The sequence below is a fragment of the Mya arenaria genome, chromosome 4 (genome assembly GCF_026914265.1).
Source record: "Mya arenaria isolate MELC-2E11 chromosome 4, ASM2691426v1".
In the NCBI taxonomy this organism is placed as follows: Eukaryota; Metazoa; Mollusca; class Bivalvia; order Myida; family Myidae; genus Mya; species Mya arenaria.
The window spans coordinates 58,061,021-58,085,025 of record NC_069125.1 but is presented as its reverse complement, the minus strand read 5'-3'; the positions used below and the strand labels follow the sequence as shown (position 1 = coordinate 58,085,025).

The 24,005-nt window shown below is 33.4% G+C and overlaps 1 protein-coding gene across 1 annotated transcript in view; it reads right to left on the bottom strand.

Moving 5' to 3' along the window:
• The window catches only part of LOC128231944 (1-phosphatidylinositol 4,5-bisphosphate phosphodiesterase eta-2-like), a 102,961-nt gene extending 79,505 nt beyond the window's left edge, over positions 1-23,456 (bottom strand). Inside the window, exon 1 of the mRNA XM_052945218.1 lies at positions 23,113-23,456. Within this exon, the coding sequence (XP_052801178.1) occupies positions 23,113-23,191 (79 nt within the window). The 5' untranslated portion in view covers positions 23,192-23,456. The remainder of the gene's footprint in view (positions 1-23,112) is intronic.
• Between the last annotated feature and the right edge of the window lie 549 nt (positions 23,457-24,005).

Below are 24,005 nucleotides of genomic sequence, written 5' to 3'. Positions count from 1 at the left end.
CTGTGTATCTGATGTACCGTGTTTTGTATTGATATTGCTGTTGTATAGATATTAATAAAAGAAAAAAAATAATACCTTTAATTAAATACTTAAAGAAACTCGTTATGGTTTGTAAAATGCGCCTTTTTAATTGCGAAATAAAGTGTGGCAAATCACCAAAAGCTGGAACCCTTTAGCCAATGTTGATATTTACCTCGGATGTATGCCGGTACATCAGTTGAAGTAGTTCGTAAATTTTTGAATTATATCATTTATGAAATGAAGTGTTTTAGAATTGTATTTATTGATCTAAGTTTAAATTGATTGTCAGTGAAGTATATTATTGCAAACATAATTAAGATTTCCAAGAGTAAAGTCATAAAGTTTAACTGCTAAATAAAATTACTACGCGATCTACTTGCAGCGGACTTAAACATACCTCTTTTTGAGTATGTAAATGGCTGAGGAGTTCCGAATGACGACTGTGGTGTTGCGTGATTGGTTGATTGACATTATCACGTGATGATATCAATATATCAACATATCCACCACTTTTGATAAAGTCCCGGTGGCCGTGTGGACAAGCCTGCTGTTTTTTATCTTGACTTTACAGGCGTGGGTTCGAACCCTCCCAAAAAAACAAAACTCTTTTTTAGGCTTTAACTGTATTTTTTTTCAACAATTTCGAGATCATAGTATAAAATAATGATAAAATAAGTGTTTTCAGATGCGTTACCGGGATAACTAATTTTTGGTCCAAAACATGAGCGAGTCACTCTGAGGAAATATTCCAGAATCAAGATACTATTCAACAGCTGACAAATTAATCTATATATTCATCACTATTGTTCATTTAAAATATTGAAGTCGAGTACAGATGAGATTTTATTATTCTTAAGACTAGCTGTATACTTTTTTACTTCCACTACACCAAAAGGGTTCATTTAACATTGCATTATTACAAGATTTCAAAATCTTTATCATGCATTTAATACAGTACTGGTTGACGAAAGTAATTAATTCTGGATTGATCATTTTGGAGCTAAACCGCATACATTAACAAAATCAATTGAAAGCATCTATCCATCACACGGAAAACAAAAATTGTGATCATACAGATTGAGAGCCTTTGAAGTAATATGAATAGAAAACTCGTTGTCAGCCCGGCCGTTTAAATCCTGAATATCTGTAGGTTTTACAGATCTATCAATCACAACATCATTATATTTTGATATATGATAATTGTGTTCAAACATAGGATCAACATTTTTGAACAAATATGTACACAGGAATCTTTTTTTTCATGAGATTTAGCTTTTTCTTCCTTACTAAAATCATTATTCAATAGTCTTATACTGAGACTCGCAGAGCAGAGCAGTTTATCAAAATGATTCGAATCTTTAAACATATAAAACTTGAACAAATAAGTTCAACCTGGAACTTTCGTTGGTCATAAATAATTAATCATAAATAGAGATTGATCTCATAGAGATGTTTTCATAATTTAAGAGTAATGCCATTTTTGAACAAGGTTTTTGTTAAAGCATTATGGATTTACTTAAAGATAAAATGAGGTGTAAACTGCATAAAACCCATTTTGCTTACATTTGCAGTTAAATAAAAAGTGTAAGACCCTCTTTCTTAAATCAATCGCACACATTTGCGAAATAAACGTACCCGACAGATCAAAAGCTCATTCTACAGAAATATGTGCAAGACGCAAAGTCGTATTTTCTACCCCATAATTCAATTACCCATGATTGCGTGATATAAATACTCGTTTCAGCTCAAAGTTAAGCAGTCGGGCTCCGGTCGTTGAGCGGACTCATTGGTTATGTAAGCGGTCGCCGGAAATAGGATGTCAAACAGTTCCAATAACTCGAACAGAAGTGATACTCGCTTATTAAATGAGAATTCTTAGTTCTGAAATTGTGGCCTTGTGGTACCTTACATTTGTTAGCATTGGTCTTCCGAAGTCTTGTCTGGTAGTAAATATCGTTGGGATAAAAGTAAGAACACTCGCATTAAGAGTTTGAAGAAAGTGTGTGTTTTTGCGATTGTTAGAGAAAGCCAATATGAAGCCATTTTGATCATCAGAGCCTCAATATTCAAACATTCTCATTCGAATCATTGATATCTAATCAAACAGTCGAGAAGCCAAAGGAAAAATCTACATATAGAGACCTAGAGGGACTTTGCGAAACCGTCGGTGTTTTTTTTCCAAAAAGAAAATGAAAATACGTTGCAAGAAATTGGTGGCATCGGTGGGATTGTTACGACGAAAGACTATACGTTACACTTTTAACAAAAATTATTTTCTAAAATACGGTTTGGCTTGTTTGCACACCATCAATAGTTTTCTATTTATGTTACTTTAAAATGCATTCAGTTTCAAATGCATAAACCAATGCAAAATGTGTCATTGTTTGCATGAATGGCATGGAACTAGGCAAATCACCATGTCCCGTTGTATCAATTTATTTCCGGCAGTGGTCGATTGATTAAATACAAGCAGAATTATTTATCCAATGTAGAAAATAGGGACTTTGTAATAAGCAAGCAGATCTTTGTTTTCGCCTCTTTGTCAGACTTATTGATAATGGGGACAGGTTTCCGAAAGTGGAACAATCGTGCCAGTTATTTGTTTAATACTTGTCTGTGATGTGCCCTGTCAATAAAGAATAAATGATCATGAAGTTGGAGTTTTCTCTTTTTAGCCTGGTGCGCATGAGACATTAGAACGTTTGTCCAAATACCTACGACAATTGGTCACTCGAATGGAAATGGGAGATTTGGCCAATTCCGGGATCAAACGTAACAATCACCCTAATATTCTATTGTTAAAATCATGTTCAAAAGCGGTGTTATTTTGTCTTTCCAAAGGGGACTGTATATCTATCTATATGAGATTGGAAATCTAGAACGAAGGATACACCAGTTAACGTTGAGCTTTAATATATTTCATTCATATATAAGATAACTGGTATCCGAATATACAATTGGAAATTGGTTTTGAAATTCGTTAAGGAAAAATGATATAGATTGTAGATTATGTTTCCAAGAAATATCAATTTAATTTAAATGGTAACCAATCATTCTTAAAATGGATGGAGTACCTAAACATCACTTTCTATATATGTATATCATATTCAAAACAAACGCGCAGCACTCGTTTTTCAATTCATGAACTTCCTTATTAAAACTTCCTTTAGTAAGGAAATGAACCCAATTAAGGTGTGTTTCTATTGGGCAATAACGTTTACATTCTTAGTTAATTCATGGTCTGTATAGAATCTTTCGTTTGTTCAAAGCGCAAAATAAGCCACAGAAGTCTAGTAGACCCATTGATTACAAATAATTATTACATTTAGAAATAACACATCTTGTTTATCGCTTGGAGTGAAATCCCTTTGCTCTATAGATAAAGAATATTCTCAATAAATTTAACTCATTGCGGATGACCATCCCTGTTTCGGTATAACTGTTTCGGTAGTGCCATTAAACCGGGTCTATGTTTAAACGTTTTGCTACTGAGCTTGTTTCTGTAGGTTTTCGCATAAATATAAAAATAGAGGAGTATTCGGTACGTGTTATGGGTAGGGGGTAGTGGAATATAGCCACACCATTTTGGAAATAAATATTGTTCGAATATATGTACATGTTGGATTTTCATGTCATGCTAAAGTGCACACTTTGCAGCAAAAAACCCCATCACTTGACAGGAAAACAAAATCAATTCACAGAGAAAGTTTCCTTTCAAAACATGGAATTTTCTACTTAATGAAAGTAACATAACAATCGCTTTCAGAAATGTGTTTTCCTTTCTTCTGAAAGAAGCATGCCTACTTCACTCGTGGATCCAGGCCGGGATGACACTTAGCATACAGTACACCAGAATGCACTATTTTAATTTAAACTTAATAGTCCTTCCGGTTCTCGGGGGAGAGGAGGCACTTACTAATTATTACCACAAGTTGCGCCCCCACTAACGTAAAATCCTAAAAGATAGCATATACCCTGAAAGATAAAAACAATGGCCACAATAGACAGTGTTGAAAAACGCTTGATAATATACAAATTATATTTTATGAGAAACGAAACCACAACAAAACTCTCAGGTCACAATACCTAGAGAGTAACGGATTTAGGTAATAACATGTAATTGTGTGTTTATTCGAATGTTAGCCATTGGTATAGCAATGGACAACGATACATCCAACTTAAATCCAAGGAGAAATATTTGAAAAATGATATAAAAACATAATCGTTCCAACATAATTATAAGTTTCCTTTCCCTTTAAGATCAAACACGTTATGAAAACCAACAACAAAATACACGTCACGTTGGTTGAAACCATGTAGCCATTAATACATTGTATATATTCAAACCTTGATGTTTTTGAACGTTCAATGCCGCGACAACGTTCTATTTGTGAACTATTGTTTGTCGCGCCAGTTCCACTTTCATATGGCAAAAGCAAGAAGACAAAATATTCCTTTATCGCTCATCTGATTAGAACCACTCAACAAGACATTTGTGATAACAATGGAATTCGACTAAAATGGGAGTCAAGTTGATGTTGATGTAACTAGTTGCGAAGAAAGAAAAAAGAAATTGGCTGCTAAAGAACAAACTCATTATTATTGGCTTGTTTAAAAAGGAAAGCTGATAAGGTAATCATTGGTTGCTATGAATGAAGGTAGTTGGAAGCAAGTCATTGGTTGGTAAGAAAATAAGTGGATGCTAAGAAAGTCATTGGTTGCTAATGAGGTCATATTTTGCGAAGGAAGTAATTGGTTGCTATGGGTTAAGGTTGCTGCTAAGAAATAATAAGTTGCGAAGGAAGTCATTGATTCCTAGGAACGTCATTGCTTGCTTAAATATCCCTTGGTTACCAAGGAAGTAATTGGATGCTAGGGAATCATCCGGTTGCTAAGGTAGTCAATTCTTGCGAAGGAAGTCTTGGTTATAAAGTATTTGGTGACTAACGTAAAAAGTGGCTGCTAAGATTATTATTGGATGCTATGGATGATGGTTGTTGCTTAATTTATTATTTGTTGCTATGGAAGTAATTGGCTCCTTAACAAGTCATTGGCTGTTATCGTTGAAGATAGTCGGTTCGGAAGTCATCGGTTGCAAAGAAGGTCCTCAAGTGCTAAGGAAGTAAGTGATTACTAAGGAAGTCATTGGTTCCTGTTGATGTAGCAGTTGCTAAGGAAAACATTGGTTGATGAGAAACTCAAGGATTGCTTTAAAGGCGTCATTGTTTGCTATGAATAAATGTAGTTAGTAAGAATATCATGGCTGCAAAGGTAGTTCATAGTTGCTAAGGAAGTAAAGGGTGCTAAAGAATTCATAACTTAAAATTCAGACTGTGTGATGGCAGTGGCTTTGATGCCAATAGAGTCATGCAATGGAGACAAAAGGTAAGAATAGTTACTATCTGACCAAAACAACTATGAAAGATACATGAATTGAAATGAAACTAAAAGCCACACCAAAATGGTCGCTGAATTTAGCGCTCAGATATTTTTCGTACATGCTACCTTTTGGGCATTTATCATTTAATTGCAAACAACACATTATATATGTGAGCACAATTCATCTGCACTCCAAATGATTGTGCACACTGCTGGATCTTTATTTCAATATTTATATGAAAAACTACAGAAACAAGCACAGTAGTCGAAAGTTTAAACATAAACCTTGTTTAATGGCACAGGATCAACAGCGAAGACATAAAACACAAAAACAAACATTCACAACCAGAAACATGTAACAACAGCACAAACCACCACAAACAACACAGTACATATATACTATATAAAATAGGGGTGTTTATCAAAAATTGTTAGGTACCACCTTGGAACGGTCAGTAAAATGTTCACTGGGGGTTTAAACTAGTTTGTGTGCACAACCTCACTCTTATACCAACAATCCCTACAATAATAATAATAATAATAATAATAATAATAATAATAATAATAATAATAATAATAATAATAATAATAATAAATTAATAGGTAAACCCGAAGTGAATGAATGCCAGGTAGACTTACCACCATAAACTAATTATTTAGGTATATATTTCAAAGCATGCGTTCCTCTGCGCGCATGGGTCAAAGGTGGTTGCTGGCGAAGTGACGCCTGTACTAGTTGGGCGGTTTCGCGAAATGTTGTCTCCATTTTGCAAGGGGGAATGTATCGTGTATGGGGCTCTCGAGTTTCTATAATTTGATTGTAAACAGTGGGGCGTGGCAATATATTTTCGGATTTAGTACACCATGGGACGCTAGGCAACAATGATGTGACGTGATCGATGCGATCATTCAACTGCTTTTGTGCAGAGTCAACTGTTGTCAGAACCTCAAATCTGACTCTCTATATTGGAGTAAGAGGGTGGTCTGGGTTGTTTTAACACCTTGAAGAGGGTCGACATTACAGAACAGGTTTGGGGCGAACTCAAGCTCTTGCAGAACAGTATCCGGCACTCAGCTGAAGCATAGTCTGCAAGGTTTCTTCTGTGGGATAGCCATAATGGTCTACAACAGCAGAGGCTTACCGAGTGCCAATATTTGGAATGGTCTGCAATTCTTCAACAGACCAGAAGTTAACTAGCACATTAGAACTGGATATGTTTACAAATCAAATGCTCTTGGGTAGAAAAAATGATTGCACAATTACCAAACATCTGTGTTTTCTGTGCGGCTACTCTTCCCATCCAAAAAAAATGATTTGGACGCCCTAAAGGCATCAAAAGCAAATACATGCAAAATAAGGGTCCTGGACCACGAGATATGCGCACAGACCAGTGACGTCAGCACTTTATGTGTAAACAGGTCAAGTAGTGAATAGAAATTTAAACAAGGACAGCCATAAATTATGATCACAACCTTCTTCGGCTTTCAGAACTATTTGACCTCGCACTGGGATGAGAAACGCGGCATTTTCAGCCTGCTAAAAATTGCATGCAGTCATTACAAAAAGCGGCAAAGCCGCAAAAAGCACACAGAAAGTAGAATTGGTCTCAAGATGAAATGGAGGACATTCGAGTTCAACGCTTACGTAGATGGCAACCTTACACATCTCAGTAGTGCAGTTAAACAGAAAAGCAAGGTAGATACACTGTCCTCCTTAATTACAACTTAGTTCATGAATGATAACTTATATAAAATGTGACTCAGCAACAGTTTCGAATCAGCACACAACGTTACAAAAAACATCAATTGAACTTTTATTAGAATCATATGCTTGGAATTCAATGAATCACTGAACAAGTTATACACTTTAAAAACTCATATCCCATTTAAATAATGCTAATGCTTTAGAATCTAATCATATTTTTTTTATTTACTATGCCATTTCATAAATCTGTATAATCCTGTCAGCCTGTTCATGTTAATATTAATATACATATGGAAAAGCACTTTCATGTTATATTAAGGTGACATCTGTCGATGACAGATCAAAACATTGTATATATCGTAGTGGAAATATATGTTGATTGTAAGCTTTCCCATTTTATACTTGATATGTGTACTCTTTTAATGTTTCATTATAGTGGCAAATATTTTTGAGTATTACTTGTGTGTTAAATATGCATATTATGCATATTATACGGCTACCAGATACTTTATTTGATAAATACATCATTAGACATTTGACATTCATTTTAAAGACAAACTAAGACCTTCAAAAAATTATAAGTGAATGTAAGTATGCTCATATTAAGTACAATACCAACTGAAAACAGAGTTTCCGAGATTCAATCTACAAGCAACTTGTAAATAATAATAAAACGCCAGAATGAGCTCTTGAAGCAAACATAACATGAACAAAAACTGACAAGTGGCATCCTCCTTAATTACAACTTAGTTCATGAATGATAACTTATATAAAATGTGACTCAGCAACAGTTTCGAATCAGCACACAACGTTACAAAAAACATCAATTGAACTTTTATTAGAATCATATGCTTGGAATTCAATGAATCACTGAACAAGTTATATACTTTAAAAACTCATATCCCATTTAAATAATGCTAATGCTTTAGAATCTAATCATATTTTTTTTATTTACTATGCCATTTCATAAATCTTTATAATCCTGTCAGCCTGTTCATGCTAATATTAATATACATATGGAAAAGCACTTTCATGTTATATTAAGGTGACATCTGTCAAACTTTTACCATCAATGCTCAGATAGAAGGAAAATTACAATGAAATGAAGTTTTGCCATAATGAGTCTAGAGTCTGAACTCAGACTTGAGACTGTTCGTCATCACTGCACCAGCTGAGGTTTTAAAATGATAGAATCAGAATCTGTCTCATTGGCGGAGATATGAATGTTAACACTAATCTTCCTTAACGATATTGCTACAACTCGAATTAATATTTCTAAACATTACTCCACTTCTTAGGTTACTTCCAAGTTTATTAAGAAAATGTACTACACAATACATATTCGAAATACACCAACATTACCCATAATCAAATCAATGTAATACAATGACTTATACATGTAAGGCGGGACAGAATTATCAACAGGTTCATTTCATATCATAGTTTTAACAACACTATGTATAGAATTTAATATAATTCTCTAAATATATCATTTAGGAGTTAATTTACTGTAAATATGTCATACAGATAGTAAGAATATATCGCATTATTGATATTATATTATCATGATGTTAATGATTTGTTAATAAGTACTAGGAGTATTTGAATGGGTTATGTAATAATGTTGTAAGTAATTCATTATTATACAAACGCACATACGAGCAAATAATTGTATTCACCAGCCAAATAATTTCTGGCACACAGGTGGCAGAAACGATGATTCCTTTATATATTAACATACCTGTCTTTTTCTATTATTCATAGTTCGAAATTGACACAGAGACCAAGCTAAATTCCTAGGTTATAAAGCATGATATTCCTAAAAAATAATATTTTTATGCTATCTATAAACTAAACACTTAGAAGTTTTAGACACACTGCTACTCCAGTCTTGCAAAAACTGTTCTTACAGCCTTACCTATTACCTAACAATTTATTTTAAATGACTTACGCTATCAGAAAGAAATCTGACAAACCAAGATTGTCTAAACATGATTTTACATATGACATCCATGGACATTTAACCACATTATGAGTATGCAAATTGTAAGCAGTACTGTACAATATCTTTCAAATTTTATCATCTTTAGCAGTAATCACTTTAATCCAATAGTACAACAGCCTAAACATGTGATATAGTTGGTTTTATACCAAAGTACCCATAAACCATACAATTTGGTGTGCACATTTTCATTTTTAAGTATAAATTTAAAATATATAATTGAAACTGCTCAGTAATGTTAATATTTTCGAAACCCCATATTACAGTTCCATACAACAAAATAGGAGTTATTATTATTATATTATTATTATATAACCAATTAACTGTAACTGAACTGAGAAAGGTAAGTTTAATTTTCAGACTTAAGTAATTAATGCAAGCATAGCTTTTTTCTAGCTTGATCAACAAGACCTTTCTTTGTTTTCGAGAAATTCCCTTTGCAATTGAACTGTACCCCAAAGTATGATAAGTCATCAACAATGTCAAGTTTGGTACAATCATGATAAATATATGAATGTTATTGCCAACTTCAGATTTTGTAAATACAACCAAGATTTGTTTTGCAACATATTTCACATTGTCTTACCCGCGCATGACTGGCATTGAAGTTTGCCAAAGCATCACACACTTTAACACAGTATTTAGCTGCAGAATACATCTTATGAATAATTTCAAGACGTTTATCATCTATATTAAGATCAAAAACTTATGTCAAAGAGCTATTTGCAAACGGAGTCAAACGCCTTCTTGTAATCAATAAAAGTACAAAATTGTTTTTCTTAAGTAAATAAAACTCTATGATTAACTGTAATGACAATGTACAGTCAACTGTTCTGTATCCATTACAAAAACCAACTTGTTCTTCACAACGCATATTTACTATTGTCTTCTAGACAACAATTCTGTCAAAAGACAGAAGTGAACAATTTACCAAAGTAGCGCAAAATGATCATGCCGCGATAGAGGATCATGGACCATTTATATAGCCTTTATTTTCGTAAAAATAGGTAAAATAATACCTTAAAAATTCAATTTTGGAAATGAACTGGGTAAAATTATTTTATAATGATATCAGAGGAATTATTCTAAATAATGGTCATCTGTCAGAAAGTTTTGTAATAGAACGCGGAGTACGACAAGGATGTCCATTGTCTTCTTTTTTGTTTCTAATGTGTATCGAAATACTGTCAAATTACATTGATTATTGCCCGGAAATTGAAGGGATTACAGTCAAAAACACTCAAATAAAACAAACTCTTTTTGCAGACGATGCTACATTCTTCAACAATGGAAATGAATCGTCATACAAGAAGTTAATACATTCAATTTACGAGTTTGGTATGACGTCAGGATTAAAACTTAACTATTCCAAAACAGTAGTACTTCAAGTCGGAATTTTAAAAGGAAAGAAAATAAAACTCAGTGATAGAAGTCGTTTTACATGGACCTCTACTCAGCAAAAACTCTAGGAATCACATTTACAAACAATAATTTATTATTTTTAACCAATAACATCATACCTAAAATATAAGAATTTAAAAAAATGTCTAAAACAGTGGCAACACAGAAAATTAACCCTGCTTGGAAAGGTCTCTGTAATTAAAACATTCGCTCTTCCAAAATTAGTTTTCCCTTTCACTGTGCTACCAAATCCACCGGATCAAATGATAGACGATATCACAAAATGTATGTTTACCTTTATTTGGGATAATAAACCTGATAAAATCAAACGAGAACAAATATATTGCTCCAGGGAAAACGGTGGACTTAACCTTCCAAATGTAAGATACTTCTTACATGCTATTAAAGCAAGCTGGGTAAAAAGACTCATTGATAAAAATAATCTAGGTAAATGGAAAATATTTGTTAACAAGGTATTAGAAAAGAACGATGGGACTTTTATACTTGATTGTAAACTTGAAGAAAATGACATTAAAGGCATATATGTGGCCATAACGTATTCATTCATAATATTCTGCACTCGTGGAATATACTTAAGAGGAAACAAACAAATATTTATATCAGAAAATTCATCATCTGCAACAATTCATCTATAAAATGCAATAAAAAAAATTCTTATTATAAAGAATGGCATAAGAAGGGAATAATATACATCGAACACATTTTCGACTTTAGAGAAAAGAAATTCTACTCATTTGATAACATGCAATTTCTTTACCAAATTCCTAATGGTGATTTTTTAAAATATTTACAACTGACTAATAATATTCCACAATATATGAAGAATGATCTGAAATCTTCGAGTATAACAATTCCAGTAGAATATACGTCGATGCTTGATGAAATAAAATCTAAAAAAAAACATATCAAAATTTCTCTATAGTACACAGATTAAAAACAGCAATATAGAATTAAAGCACAAACAAAAATGGGAAAATCTTTTTCATAAAGAATTAAATTGGAAGGAAATCTACATTATGCCTTACAAAGCTACAATTAATACATGTATACAAGCATTTCAGTTTAAAATAATTAATAGAATCATACCTACAAACAGATATTTGTTCAAATGCAAAATATCCAACTCCAGCCAATCTGACTTGTGCTCAAGCAATGAAGAAACAATGAGCCACATGTTTTGGGAGTGCACCATAATACAAGATCTTTGGAAAAAACTAAAGACCTATCTCCATACTAAGGGTATACTTGTTGAACTTAATCTATTAACAGTTTTATTTGGAGTAAACACATCTAAACGTAGTAAATATAGCAGCACAAAATTTATGATTCTATTGATGAAATATTTCATTTTCTGTTCAAAATACCAACAAGCAATACCAAACTTTCGTAACTTTGAAAGGTACTTGCAAATACGTATACCGTCTTATCGTCTTATCATGAAAAATAAATCAAACAACAACAACCAAACATGAAATACCAGTATGTCTCTCAGAAACCCCATTTTTACCCCCCGCCCCCGTTTTTATATAAACAAAAACATTAAAATTTTAGCTCAGCAATTTAACATGGCAAGGTGTGACAAGAAATAAGCTTATTTAACATAGATGAAACATTAAGTCATATGATAATTGAAAATATCCTGTGTATCTGATGTACCGTGTTTTGTATTGATATTGCTGTTGTATAGATATTAATAAAAGAAAAAAAATAATACCTTTAATTAAATACTTAAAGAAACTCGTTATGGTTTGTAAAATGCGCCTTTTTAATTGCGAAATAAAGTGTGGCAAATCACCAAAAGCTGGAACCCTTTAGCCAATGTTGATATTTACCTCGGATGTATGCCGGTACATCAGTTGAAGTAGTTCGTAAATTTTTGAATTATATCATTTATGAAATGAAGTGTTTTAGAATTGTATTTATTGATCTAAGTTTAAATTGATTGTCAGTGAAGTATATTATTGCAAACATAATTAAGATTTCCAAGAGTAAAGTCATAAAGTTTAACTGCTAAATAAAATTACTACGCGATCTACTTGCAGCGGACTTAAACATACCTCTTTTTGAGTATGTAAATGGCTGAGGAGTTCCGAATGACGACTGTGGTGTTGCGTGATTGGTTGATTGACATTATCACGTGATGATATCAATATATCAACATATCCACCACTTTTGATAAAGTCCCGGTGGCCGTGTGGACAAGCCTGCTGTTTTTTATCTTGACTTTACAGGCGTGGGTTCGAACCCTCCCAAAAAAACAAAACTCTTTTTTAGGCTTTAACTGTATTTTTTTTCAACAATTTCGAGATCATAGTATAAAATAATGATAAAATAAGTGTTTTCAGATGCGTTACCGGGATAACTAATTTTTGGTCCAAAACATGAGCGAGTCACTCTGAGGAAATATTCCAGAATCAAGATACTATTCAACAGCTGACAAATTAATCTATATATTCATCACTATTGTTCATTTAAAATATTGAAGTCGAGTACAGATGAGATTTTATTATTCTTAAGACTAGCTGTATACTTTTTTACTTCCACTACACCAAAAGGGTTCATTTAACATTGCATTATTACAAGATTTCAAAATCTTTATCATGCATTTAATACAGTACTGGTTGACGAAAGTAATTAATTCTGGATTGATCATTTTGGAGCTAAACCGCATACATTAACAAAATCAATTGAAAGCATCTATCCATCACACGGAAAACAAAAATTGTGATCATACAGATTGAGAGCCTTTGAAGTAATATGAATAGAAAACTCGTTGTCAGCCCTGCCGTTTAAATCCTGAATATCTGTAGGTTTTACAGATCTATCAATCACAACATCATTATATTTTGATATATGATAATTGTGTTCAAACATAGGATCAACATTTTTGAACAAATATGTACACAGGAATCTTTTTTTCATGAGATTTAGCTTTTTCTTCCTTACTAAAATCATTATTCAATAGTCTTATACTGAGACTCGCAGAGCAGAGCAGTTTATCAAAATGATTCGAATCTTTAAACATATAAAACTTGAACAAATAAGTTCAACCTGGAACTTTCGTTGGTCATAAATAATTAATCATAAATAGAGATTGATCTCATAGAGATGTTTTCATAATTTAAGAGTAATGCCATTTTTGAACAAGGTTTTTGTTAAAGCATTATGGATTTACTTAAAGATAAAATGAGGTGTAAACTGCATAAAACCCATTTTGCTTACATTTGCAGTTAAATGAAAAGTGTAAGACCCTCTTTCTTAAATCAATCGCACACATTTGCGAAATAAACGTACCCGACCGATCAAAAGCTCATTCTACAGAAATATGTGCAAGACGCAAAGTCGTATTTTCTACCCCATAATTCAATTACCCATGATTGCGTGATATAAATACTCGTTTCAGCTCAAAGTTAAGCAGTCGGGCTCCGGTCGTTGAGCGGACTCATTGGTTATGTAAGCGGTCGCCGGAAATAGGATGTCAAACAGTTCCAATAACTCGAACAGAAGTGATACTCGCTTATTAAATGAGAATTCTTAGTTCTGAAATTGTGGCCTTGTGGTACCTTACATTTGTTAGCATTGGTCTTCCGAAGTCTTGTCTGGTAGTAAATATCGTTGGGATAAAAGTAAGAACACTCGCATTAAGAGTTTGAAGAAAGTGTGTGTTTTTGCGATTGTTAGAGAAAGCCAATATGAAGCCATTTTGATCATCAGAGCCTCAATATTCAAACATTCTCATTCGAATCATTGATATCTAATCAAACAGTCGAGAAGCCAAAGGAAAAATCTACATATAGAGACCTAGAGGGACTTTGCGAAACCGTCGGTGTTTTTTTTCCAAAAAGAAAATGAAAATACGTTGCAAGAAATTGGTGGCATCGGTGGGATTGTTACGACGAAAGACTATACGTTACACTTTTAACAAAAATTATTTTCTAAAATACGGTTTGGCTTGTTTGCACACCATCAATAGTTTTCTATTTATGTTACTTTAAAATGCATTCAGTTTCAAATGCATAAACCAATGCAAAATGTGTCATTGTTTGCATGAATGGCATGGAACTAGGCAAATCACCATGTCCCGTTGTATCAATTTATTTCCGGCAGTGGTCGATTGATTAAATACAAGCAGAATTATTTATCCAATGTAGAAAATAGGGACTTTGTAATAAGCAAGCAGATCTTTGTTTTCGCCTCTTTGTCAGACTTATTGATAATGGGGACAGGTTTCCGAAAGTGGAACAATCGTGCCAGTTATTTGTTTAATACTTGTCTGTGATGTGCCCTGTCAATAAAGAATAAATGATCATGAAGTTGGAGTTTTCTCTTTTTAGCCTGGTGCGCATGAGACATTAGAACGTTTGTCCAAATACCTACGACAATTGGTCACTCGAATGGAAATGGGAGATTTGGCCAATTCCGGGATCAAACGTAACAATCACCCTAATATTCTATTGTTAAAATCATGTTCAAAAGCGGTGTTATTTTGTCTTTCCAAAGGGGACTGTATATCTATCTATATGAGATTGGAAATCTAGAACGAAGGATACACCAGTTAACGTTGAGCTTTAATATATTTCATTCATATATAAGATAACTGGTATCCGAATATACAATTGGAAATTGGTTTTGAAATTCGTTAAGGAAAAATGATATAGATTGTAGATTATGTTTCCAAGAAATATCAATTTAATTTAAATGGTAACCAATCATTCTTAAAATGGATGGAGTACCTAAACATCACTTTCTATATATGTATATCATATTCAAAACAAACGCGCAGCACTCGTTTTTCAATTCATGAACTTCCTTATTAAAACTTCCTTTAGTAAGGAAATGAACCCAATTAAGGTGTGTTTCTATTGGGCAATAACGTTTACATTCTTAGTTAATTCATGGTCTGTATAGAATCTTTCGTTTGTTCAAAGCGCAAAATAAGCCACAGAAGTCTAGTAGACCCATTGATTACAAATAATTATTACATTTAGAAATAACACATCTTGTTTATCGCTTGGAGTGAAATCCCTTTGCTCTATAGATAAAGAATATTCTCAATAAATTTAACTCATTGCGGATGACCATCCCTGTTTCGGTATAACTGTTTCGGTAGTGCCATTAAACCGGGTCTATGTTTAAACGTTTTGCTACTGAGCTTGTTTCTGTAGGTTTTCGCATAAATATAAAAATAGAGGAGTATTCGGTACGTGTTATGGGTAGGGGGTAGTGGAATATAGCCACACCATTTTGGAAATAAATATTGTTCGAATATATGTACATGTTGGATTTTCATGTCATGCTAAAGTGCACACTTTGCAGCAAAAAACCCCATCACTTGACAGGAAAACAAAATCAATTCACAGAGAAAGTTTCCTTTCAAAACATGGAATTTTCTACTTAATGAAAGTAACATAACAATCGCTTTCAGAAATGTGTTTTCCTTTCTTCTGAAAGAAGCATGCCTACTTCACTCGTGGATCCAGGCCGGGATGACACTTAGCATACAGTACACCAGAATGCACTATTTTAATTTAAACTTAATAGTCCTTCCGGTTCTCGGGGGAGAGGAGGCACTTACTAATTATTACCACAAGTTGCGCCCCCACTAACGTAAAATCCTAAAAGATAGCATATACCCTGAAAGATAAAAACAATGGCCACAATAGACAGTGTTGAAAAAACGCTTGATAATATACAAATTATATTTTATGAGAAACGAAACCACAACAAAACTCTCAGGTCACAATACCTAGAGAGTAACGGATTTAGGTAATAACATGTAATTGTGTGTTTATTCGAATGTTAGCCATTGGTATAGCAATGGACAACGATACATCCAACTTAAATCCAAGGAGAAATATTTGAAAAATGATATAAAAACATAATCGTTCCAACATAATTATAAGTTTCCTTTCCCTTTAAGATCAAACACGTTATGAAAACCAACAACAAAATACACGTCACGTTGGTTGAAACCATGTAGCCATTAATACATTGTATATATTCAAACCTTGATGTTTTTGAACGTTCAATGCCGCGACAACGTTCTATTTGTGAACTATTGTTTGTCGCGCCAGTTCCACTTTCATATGGCAAAAGCAAGAAGACAAAATATTCCTTTATCGCTCATCTGATTAGAACCACTCAACAAGACATTTGTGATAACAATGGAATTCGACTAAAATGGGAGTCAAGTTGATGTTGATGTAACTAGTTGCGAAGAAAGAAAAAAGAAATTGGCTGCTAAAGAACAAACTCATTATTATTGGCTTGTTTAAAAAGGAAAGCTGATAAGGTAATCATTGGTTGCTATGAATGAAGGTAGTTGGAAGCAAGTCATTGGTTGGTAAGAAAATAAGTGGATGCTAAGAAAGTCATTGGTTGCTAATGAGGTCATATTTTGCGAAGGAAGTAATTGGTTGCTATGGGTTAAGGTTGCTGCTAAGAAATAATAAGTTGCGAAGGAAGTCATTGATTCCTAGGAACGTCATTGCTTGCTTAAATATCCCTTGGTTACCAAGGAAGTAATTGGATGCTAGGGAATCATCCGGTTGCTAAGGTAGTCAATTCTTGCGAAGGAAGTCTTGGTTATAAAGTATTTGGTGACTAACGTAAAAAGTGGCTGCTAAGATTATTATTGGATGCTATGGATGATGGTTGTTGCTTAATTTATTATTTGTTGCTATGGAAGTAATTGGCTCCTTAACAAGTCATTGGCTGTTATCGTTGAAGATAGTCGGTTCGGAAGTCATCGGTTGCAAAGAAGGTCCTCAAGTGCTAAGGAAGTAAGTGATTACTAAGGAAGTCATTGGTTCCTGTTGATGTAGCAGTTGCTAAGGAAAACATTGGTTGATGAGAAACTCAAGGATTGCTTTAAAGGCGTCATTGTTTGCTATGAATAAATGTAGTTAGTAAGAATATCATGGCTGCAAAGGTAGTTCATAGTTGCTAAGGAAGTAAAGGGTGCTAAAGAATTCATAACTTAAAATTCAGACTGTGTGATGGCAGTGGCTTTGATGCCAATAGAGTCATGCAATGGAGACAAAAGGTAAGAATAGTTACTATCTGACCAAAACAACTATGAAAGATACATGAATTGAAATGAAACTAAAAGCCACACCAAAATGGTCGCTGAATTTAGCGCTCAGATATTTTTCGTACATGCTACCTTTTGGGCATTTATCATTTAATTGCAAACAACACATTATATATGTGAGCACAATTCATCTGCACTCCAAATGATTGTGCACACTGCTGGATCTTTATTTCAATATTTATATGAAAAACTACAGAAACAAGCACAGTAGTCGAAAGTTTAAACATAAGCCTTGTTTAATGGCACAGGATCAACAGCGAAGACATAAAACACAAAAACAAACATTCACAACCAGAAACATGTAACAACAGCACAAACCACCACAAACAACACAGTACATATATACTATATAAAATAGGGGTGTTTATCAAAAATTGTTAGGTACCACCTTGGAACGGTCAGTAAAATGTTCACTGGGGGTTTAAACTAGTTTGTGTGCACAACCTCACTCTTATACCAACAATCCCTACAATAATAATAATAATAATAATAATAATAATAATAATAATAATAATAATAATAATAATAATAATAATAATAATAAATTAATAGGTAAACCCGAAGTGAATGAATGCCAGGTAGACTTACCACCATAAACTAATTATTTAGGTATATATTTCAAAGCATGCGTTCCTCTGCGCGCATGGGTCAAAGGTGGTTGCTGGCGAAGTGACGCCTGTACTAGTTGGGCGGTTTCGCGAAATGTTGTCTCCATTTGCAAGGGGGAATGTATCGTGTATGGGGCTCTCGAGTTTCTATAATTTGATTGTAAACAGTGGGGCGTGGCAATATATTTTCGGATTTAGTACACCATGGGACGCTAGGCAACAATGATGTGACGTGATCGATGCGATCATTCAACTGCTTTTGTGCAGAGTCAACTGTTGTCAGAACCTCAAATCTGACTCTCTATATTGGAGTAAGAGGGTGGTCTGGGTTGTTTTAACACCTTGAAGAGGGTCGACATTACAGAACAGGTTTGGGGCGAACTCAAGCTCTTGCAGAACAGTATCCGGCACTCAGCTGAAGCATAGTCTGCAAGGTTTCTTCTGTGGGATAGCCATAATGGTCTACAACAGCAGAGGCTTACCGTGTGCCAATATTTGGAATGGTCTGCAATTCTTCAACAGACCAGAAGTTAACTAGCACATTAGAACTGGATATGTTTACAAATCAAATGCTCTTGGGTAGAAAAAATGATTGCACAATTACCAAACATCTGTGTTTTCTGTGCGGCTACTCTTCCCATCCAAAAAAAATGATTTGGACGCCCTAAAGGCATCAAAAGCAAATACATGCAAAATAAGGGTCCTGGACCACGAGATATGCGCACAGACCAGTGACGTCAGCACTTTATGTGTAAACAGGTCAAGTAGTGAATAGAAATTTAAACAAGGACAGCCATAAATTATGATCACAACCTTCTTCGGCTTTCAGAACTATTTGACCTCGCACTGGGATGAGAAACGCGGCATTTTCAGCCTGCTAAAAATTGCATGCAGTCATTACAAAAAGCGGCAAAGCCGCAAAAAGCACACAGAAAGTAGAATTGGTCTCAAGATGAAATGGAGGACATTCGAGTTCAACGCTTACGTAGATGGCAACCTTACACATCTCAGTAGTGCAGTTAAACAGAAAAGAAAGGTAGATACACTGTCCTCCTTAATTACAACTTAGTTCATGAATGATAACTTATATAAAATGTGACTCAGCAACAGTTTCGAATCAGCACACAACGTTACAAAAAACATCAATTGAACTTTTATTAGAATCATATGCTTGGAATTCAATGAATCACTGAACAAGTTATACACTTTAAAAACTCATATCCCATTTAAATAATGCTAATGCTTTAGAATCTAATCATATTTTTTTTATTTACTATGCCATTTCATAAATCTTTATAATCCTGTCAGCCTGTTCATGTTAATATTAATATACATATGGAAAAGCACTTTCATGTTATATTAAGGTGACATCTGTCGATGACAGATCAAAACATTGTATATATCGTAGTGGAAATATATGTTGATTGTAAGCTTTCCCATTTTATACTTGATATGTGTACTCTTTTAATGTTTCATTATAGTGGCAAATATTTTTGAGTATTACTTGTGTGTTAAATATGCATATTATGCATATTATACGGCTACCAGATACTTTATTTGATAAATACATCATTAGACATTTGACATTCATTTTAAAGACAAACTAAGACCTTCAAAAAATTATAAGTGAATGTAAGTATGCTCATATTAAGTACAATACCAACTGAAAACAGAGTTTCCGAGATTCAATCTACAAGCAACTTGTAAATAATAATAAAACGCCAGAATGAGCTCTTGAAGCAAACATAACATGAACAAAAACTGACAAGTGGCATCCTCCTTAATTACAACTTAGTTCATGAATGATAACTTATATAAAATGTGACTCAGCAACAGTTTCGAATCAGCACACAACGTTACAAAAAACATCAATTGAACTTTTATTAGAATCATATGCTTGGAATTTAATGAATCAATGAACAAGTTATATACTTTAAAAACTCATATCCCATTTAAATAATGCTAATGCTTTAGAATCTAATCATATTTTTTTTATTTACTATGCCATTTCATAAATCTTTATAATCCTGTCAGCCTGTTCATGTTAATATTAATATACATATGGAAAAGCACTTTCATGTTATATTAAGGTGAATCTGTCAAACACTGTAATCAAATAAACCAATAACTGAATGTATTACTTGGATATTATTTCGAGAGATAATATGTCATTATATGTGAAGTGTGTATGTTTTAATTGTTATTTGTACTGTTCACATTATTCGTAAATATTAATGATTGTCAGCGTGCATGTACTGTTGTTGTTCATTAGTATTATCATCTTCTCCATGAGTGATTCCAGTGATTAACAAAATGATATAAGATCAAATTCAAGTATAAGCATTGTTAAGGGGACTCGTTCACATTTTATAGGGTAAGACATTGATTTATGTCATTTCGTGTGAAATGTTAACACTTATTACATGCTTGTAACAATAAAAAAAAACATCTACAAAATTTCAAATTAGCTCTTGTTTTAGTAATCATATGTAAAATATGACATAAGATGCTTTATTTTGCCAAAAAGCAAATGTTAAAGTTCAAAGTTCAAATATTTATTGTATGAAGGCCTCCGGCCCATATACAGATATGCATACATAAATACATATAAACAACGTGGAGTTGACCAAGCATAGAATTCACAAAATATTAGTTGTAATCATGCCATCATACATGTTAATCAACTTTTGATAAATTGTCTGTAATTTTGTCTGCATAATACAAATACATAACTAATTTTTGCAAAACTTCTTCATTTTTGCAGCTATTAATAGAAAGAACTTATGAAGACTAGGGTAGACATAATACTTAGATGGTATATACACTTCTCTTATATAAAATACTGGACTTAAATTACACCCCTGTCTTAAACCACTTGGACAGTTAAAACACTCAAAGCAACATATAACTTCTTAGCCTTTGTACTTAAGTACTTGCTTATAACCATATCCAAATCCTGCTTGGGACTCCGAGATGGAGTTATAAACTTGAGTTTAATATGTAAGTCTTCTATTTAAAATGCTTATATATATTTTGCTAAATACACCAACAAGGGCTGTACTCCTGTAATTATCAGGATTATTACAACTTCCCTTTTGTGCACTGGAATAATAATAGATAGGTTCCAGGTTCCCGAGAACTGACCTAATTATCTACACCAATACATCATTAAAGAAGTTATCAATAACAGGGGTTAAATTTTCAGTGTCAGTATCAGATTGAAATAAAGTCCTAAAATGCTGCATCCATTCCTCGCTAATTATACCAGGATCAGTTCTTTGTCTGCCAGTAAAACGCCTTATTTTACTCCAAAACTCCAATATATATATATATTGTATGATTACAGTGGTATTAAAAATGACATAAAGTTGATGGCTATGAATAGTAAAACAGAAACACAAAGATTACACTGTATATTAGAGTATGAAGTATATAACACATATTTCAATTTAAAATATCCGTATGATGTAAAAATATTTCTATATCTCTATTGTAAATTCACCGTGGAACTGCCTAAATTGCGATAAAAAAAATCGAAAAAAGTAACAATAAGTTTAATCATAAAAATTACTTTGTTTCTAAATCATACCAATTTCATTAATGGGGTAACCGTTCATTCCAATGATGACTGGAGTACCTTAAACATGAAATAACCCACTACTTCCTATATGTGAATCTCAGATTAAAGACAAACGTAAACATCCATGTTTATATGCGTTAGATAATATTCTACGACACTGATAATGGTATTGGAATATAAGTTCATTATTTAAACTTCCTTTGATAAGAAAATGAGCTTAATTCAAATGTTAAATAGTTTGGAAATAACGTGTATTTGGTAGTGTATCCATGGTCTGTATAATTCCTTGAATTGTTCTAAAACACTAAATAAATAATTCCAGTAGATATTATAATTACAAAGGATTAATAAAACATAAAGAGGTAAGACGTCTTCTAAGGGTGAAACCCTTTTGCGCCATAGATACAAAATACTTCTTACTGTTGGCAACATCCCCTTTTTCGGTATACGTATTATTATATGACGTTGTATTGTTCTGAATGTTCCGTGTGCAAGAATTCCAATTGCCGCGTTGATGTACCGACCCTTGACCCACTCCTGTACCAACCCTTGACCCACTCCTGTACCGACCCTTGACCCACTCCTGTACCGACCCTTGACCCACTCCTGTACCAACCCTTGACCCACTCCTGTACCAACCCTTGCTAACCCTCGAGTCAATAATAATATATACACTAAAACAAAAGTATAATAAATTAACCTTAAACCGTATCGTGGACTTGTTTGAATAATTCTTTATAATTTATAAGAAACAGAACATCAACAACATTCCCTGGTCACAATACCTGGGGAATAACGGATTCAGATATAAACATGTAGTGATGCTATAGCAAATAGAAAACGATACATCCAAACCTGGGGGAAATTCCACGGATAAATGTCAAAAAATAATAATAATTATTATAAAAAGACTTCATTGTTACAGCGGGATAATGAGTTTGATTTAGCTTAAAGTACAAACACGATCTGAAAACAAACAGTGACACAATAGCTTCTAACCGAAATGTGCATCGACACACATCCCAATGTTCCGAGCCTCTCCCGAATCCGGAATTATTTAAAGCGTAGCAAATATTGTTGTCCCGTCGTACCTAGTCTTACATGAACAATGTTTTTGACTGTTTAAATGGTTCTTGCTTAGTATTACCTTTGTGTATAGTCCATAGGGTCAAAGTGAACATGAGTACCAAGTTGCGTATCAATATTAATGATGAATTTTGCTAAATCCAACGTCCAGACACAAACCAATACTTTAAGAGAAGAAGAAATCTAAATTGGAAAGAGAAAAAATACTTCTCTTACGTGCGTCCACGAAGTTGAATATTTCGTAATCGTGCGGCCCGTGGGTCGTGGAGTAATTACGTTGACGGCTTAGTGTCATCGTGTCCACATCATGGGTTTAAGTGTCAAAACGATTTGATGCACATTTATATTTTTCATTATCACAAAAGTTTGTATAATACACACAGTGTTGTTGTTTTTCCCTTTTGTATGAGCAAATAAATTACTTAAACATAATCATTGACCTACAATCCGAACACAGAGATTTCCACAGCATTTAAGTTCCAATAAAAGTGTCATCATGAGTTCATTCGTATTGCTTTGCAATACTATTCTTAATCTCTAGCTGCCACTCAGACCGACATGGTACCTCAACCATATTCCTATTGTATCAACTGTAGGTACGCTTATAACTTATAAATATAATATATATAAATATATACGGATATTCATTATCAACCAGCACTGATGCGACTTTCATAAAGTGCCAATCAGTCAGTTTTGTTTACCTGCAGATGAAACTATGCCAGGTACTACGATTACCCCTGTCTTTCCCATTACCACATACTCAAACAGCAACCCGGAAAGCGTGAACCTATTTTCATTTTTGTGTGTTATTTTGTTGTAGTTTATTGTAAGATATTGCTAATATATAAAACATGACGATGTTTCTGTTGTGTTTATTTCTTGTTAGCACTATGCTCTGGCTTCGAAAATAATATAAAAACAATAAACCAAACTTTAAATACGAACCGCTAAATAACTCACTGTTATAAAATTCATGATTTAAGGTATTCGATGTTCTTATATGCTATTCATTATATCGTTTATTAGCGATGTTTTAATTGTGGTGCCAAGTGACCCCGCATACCTATCCTTCGCTGATTACTAATATGTAAAATGATTTACTAAAA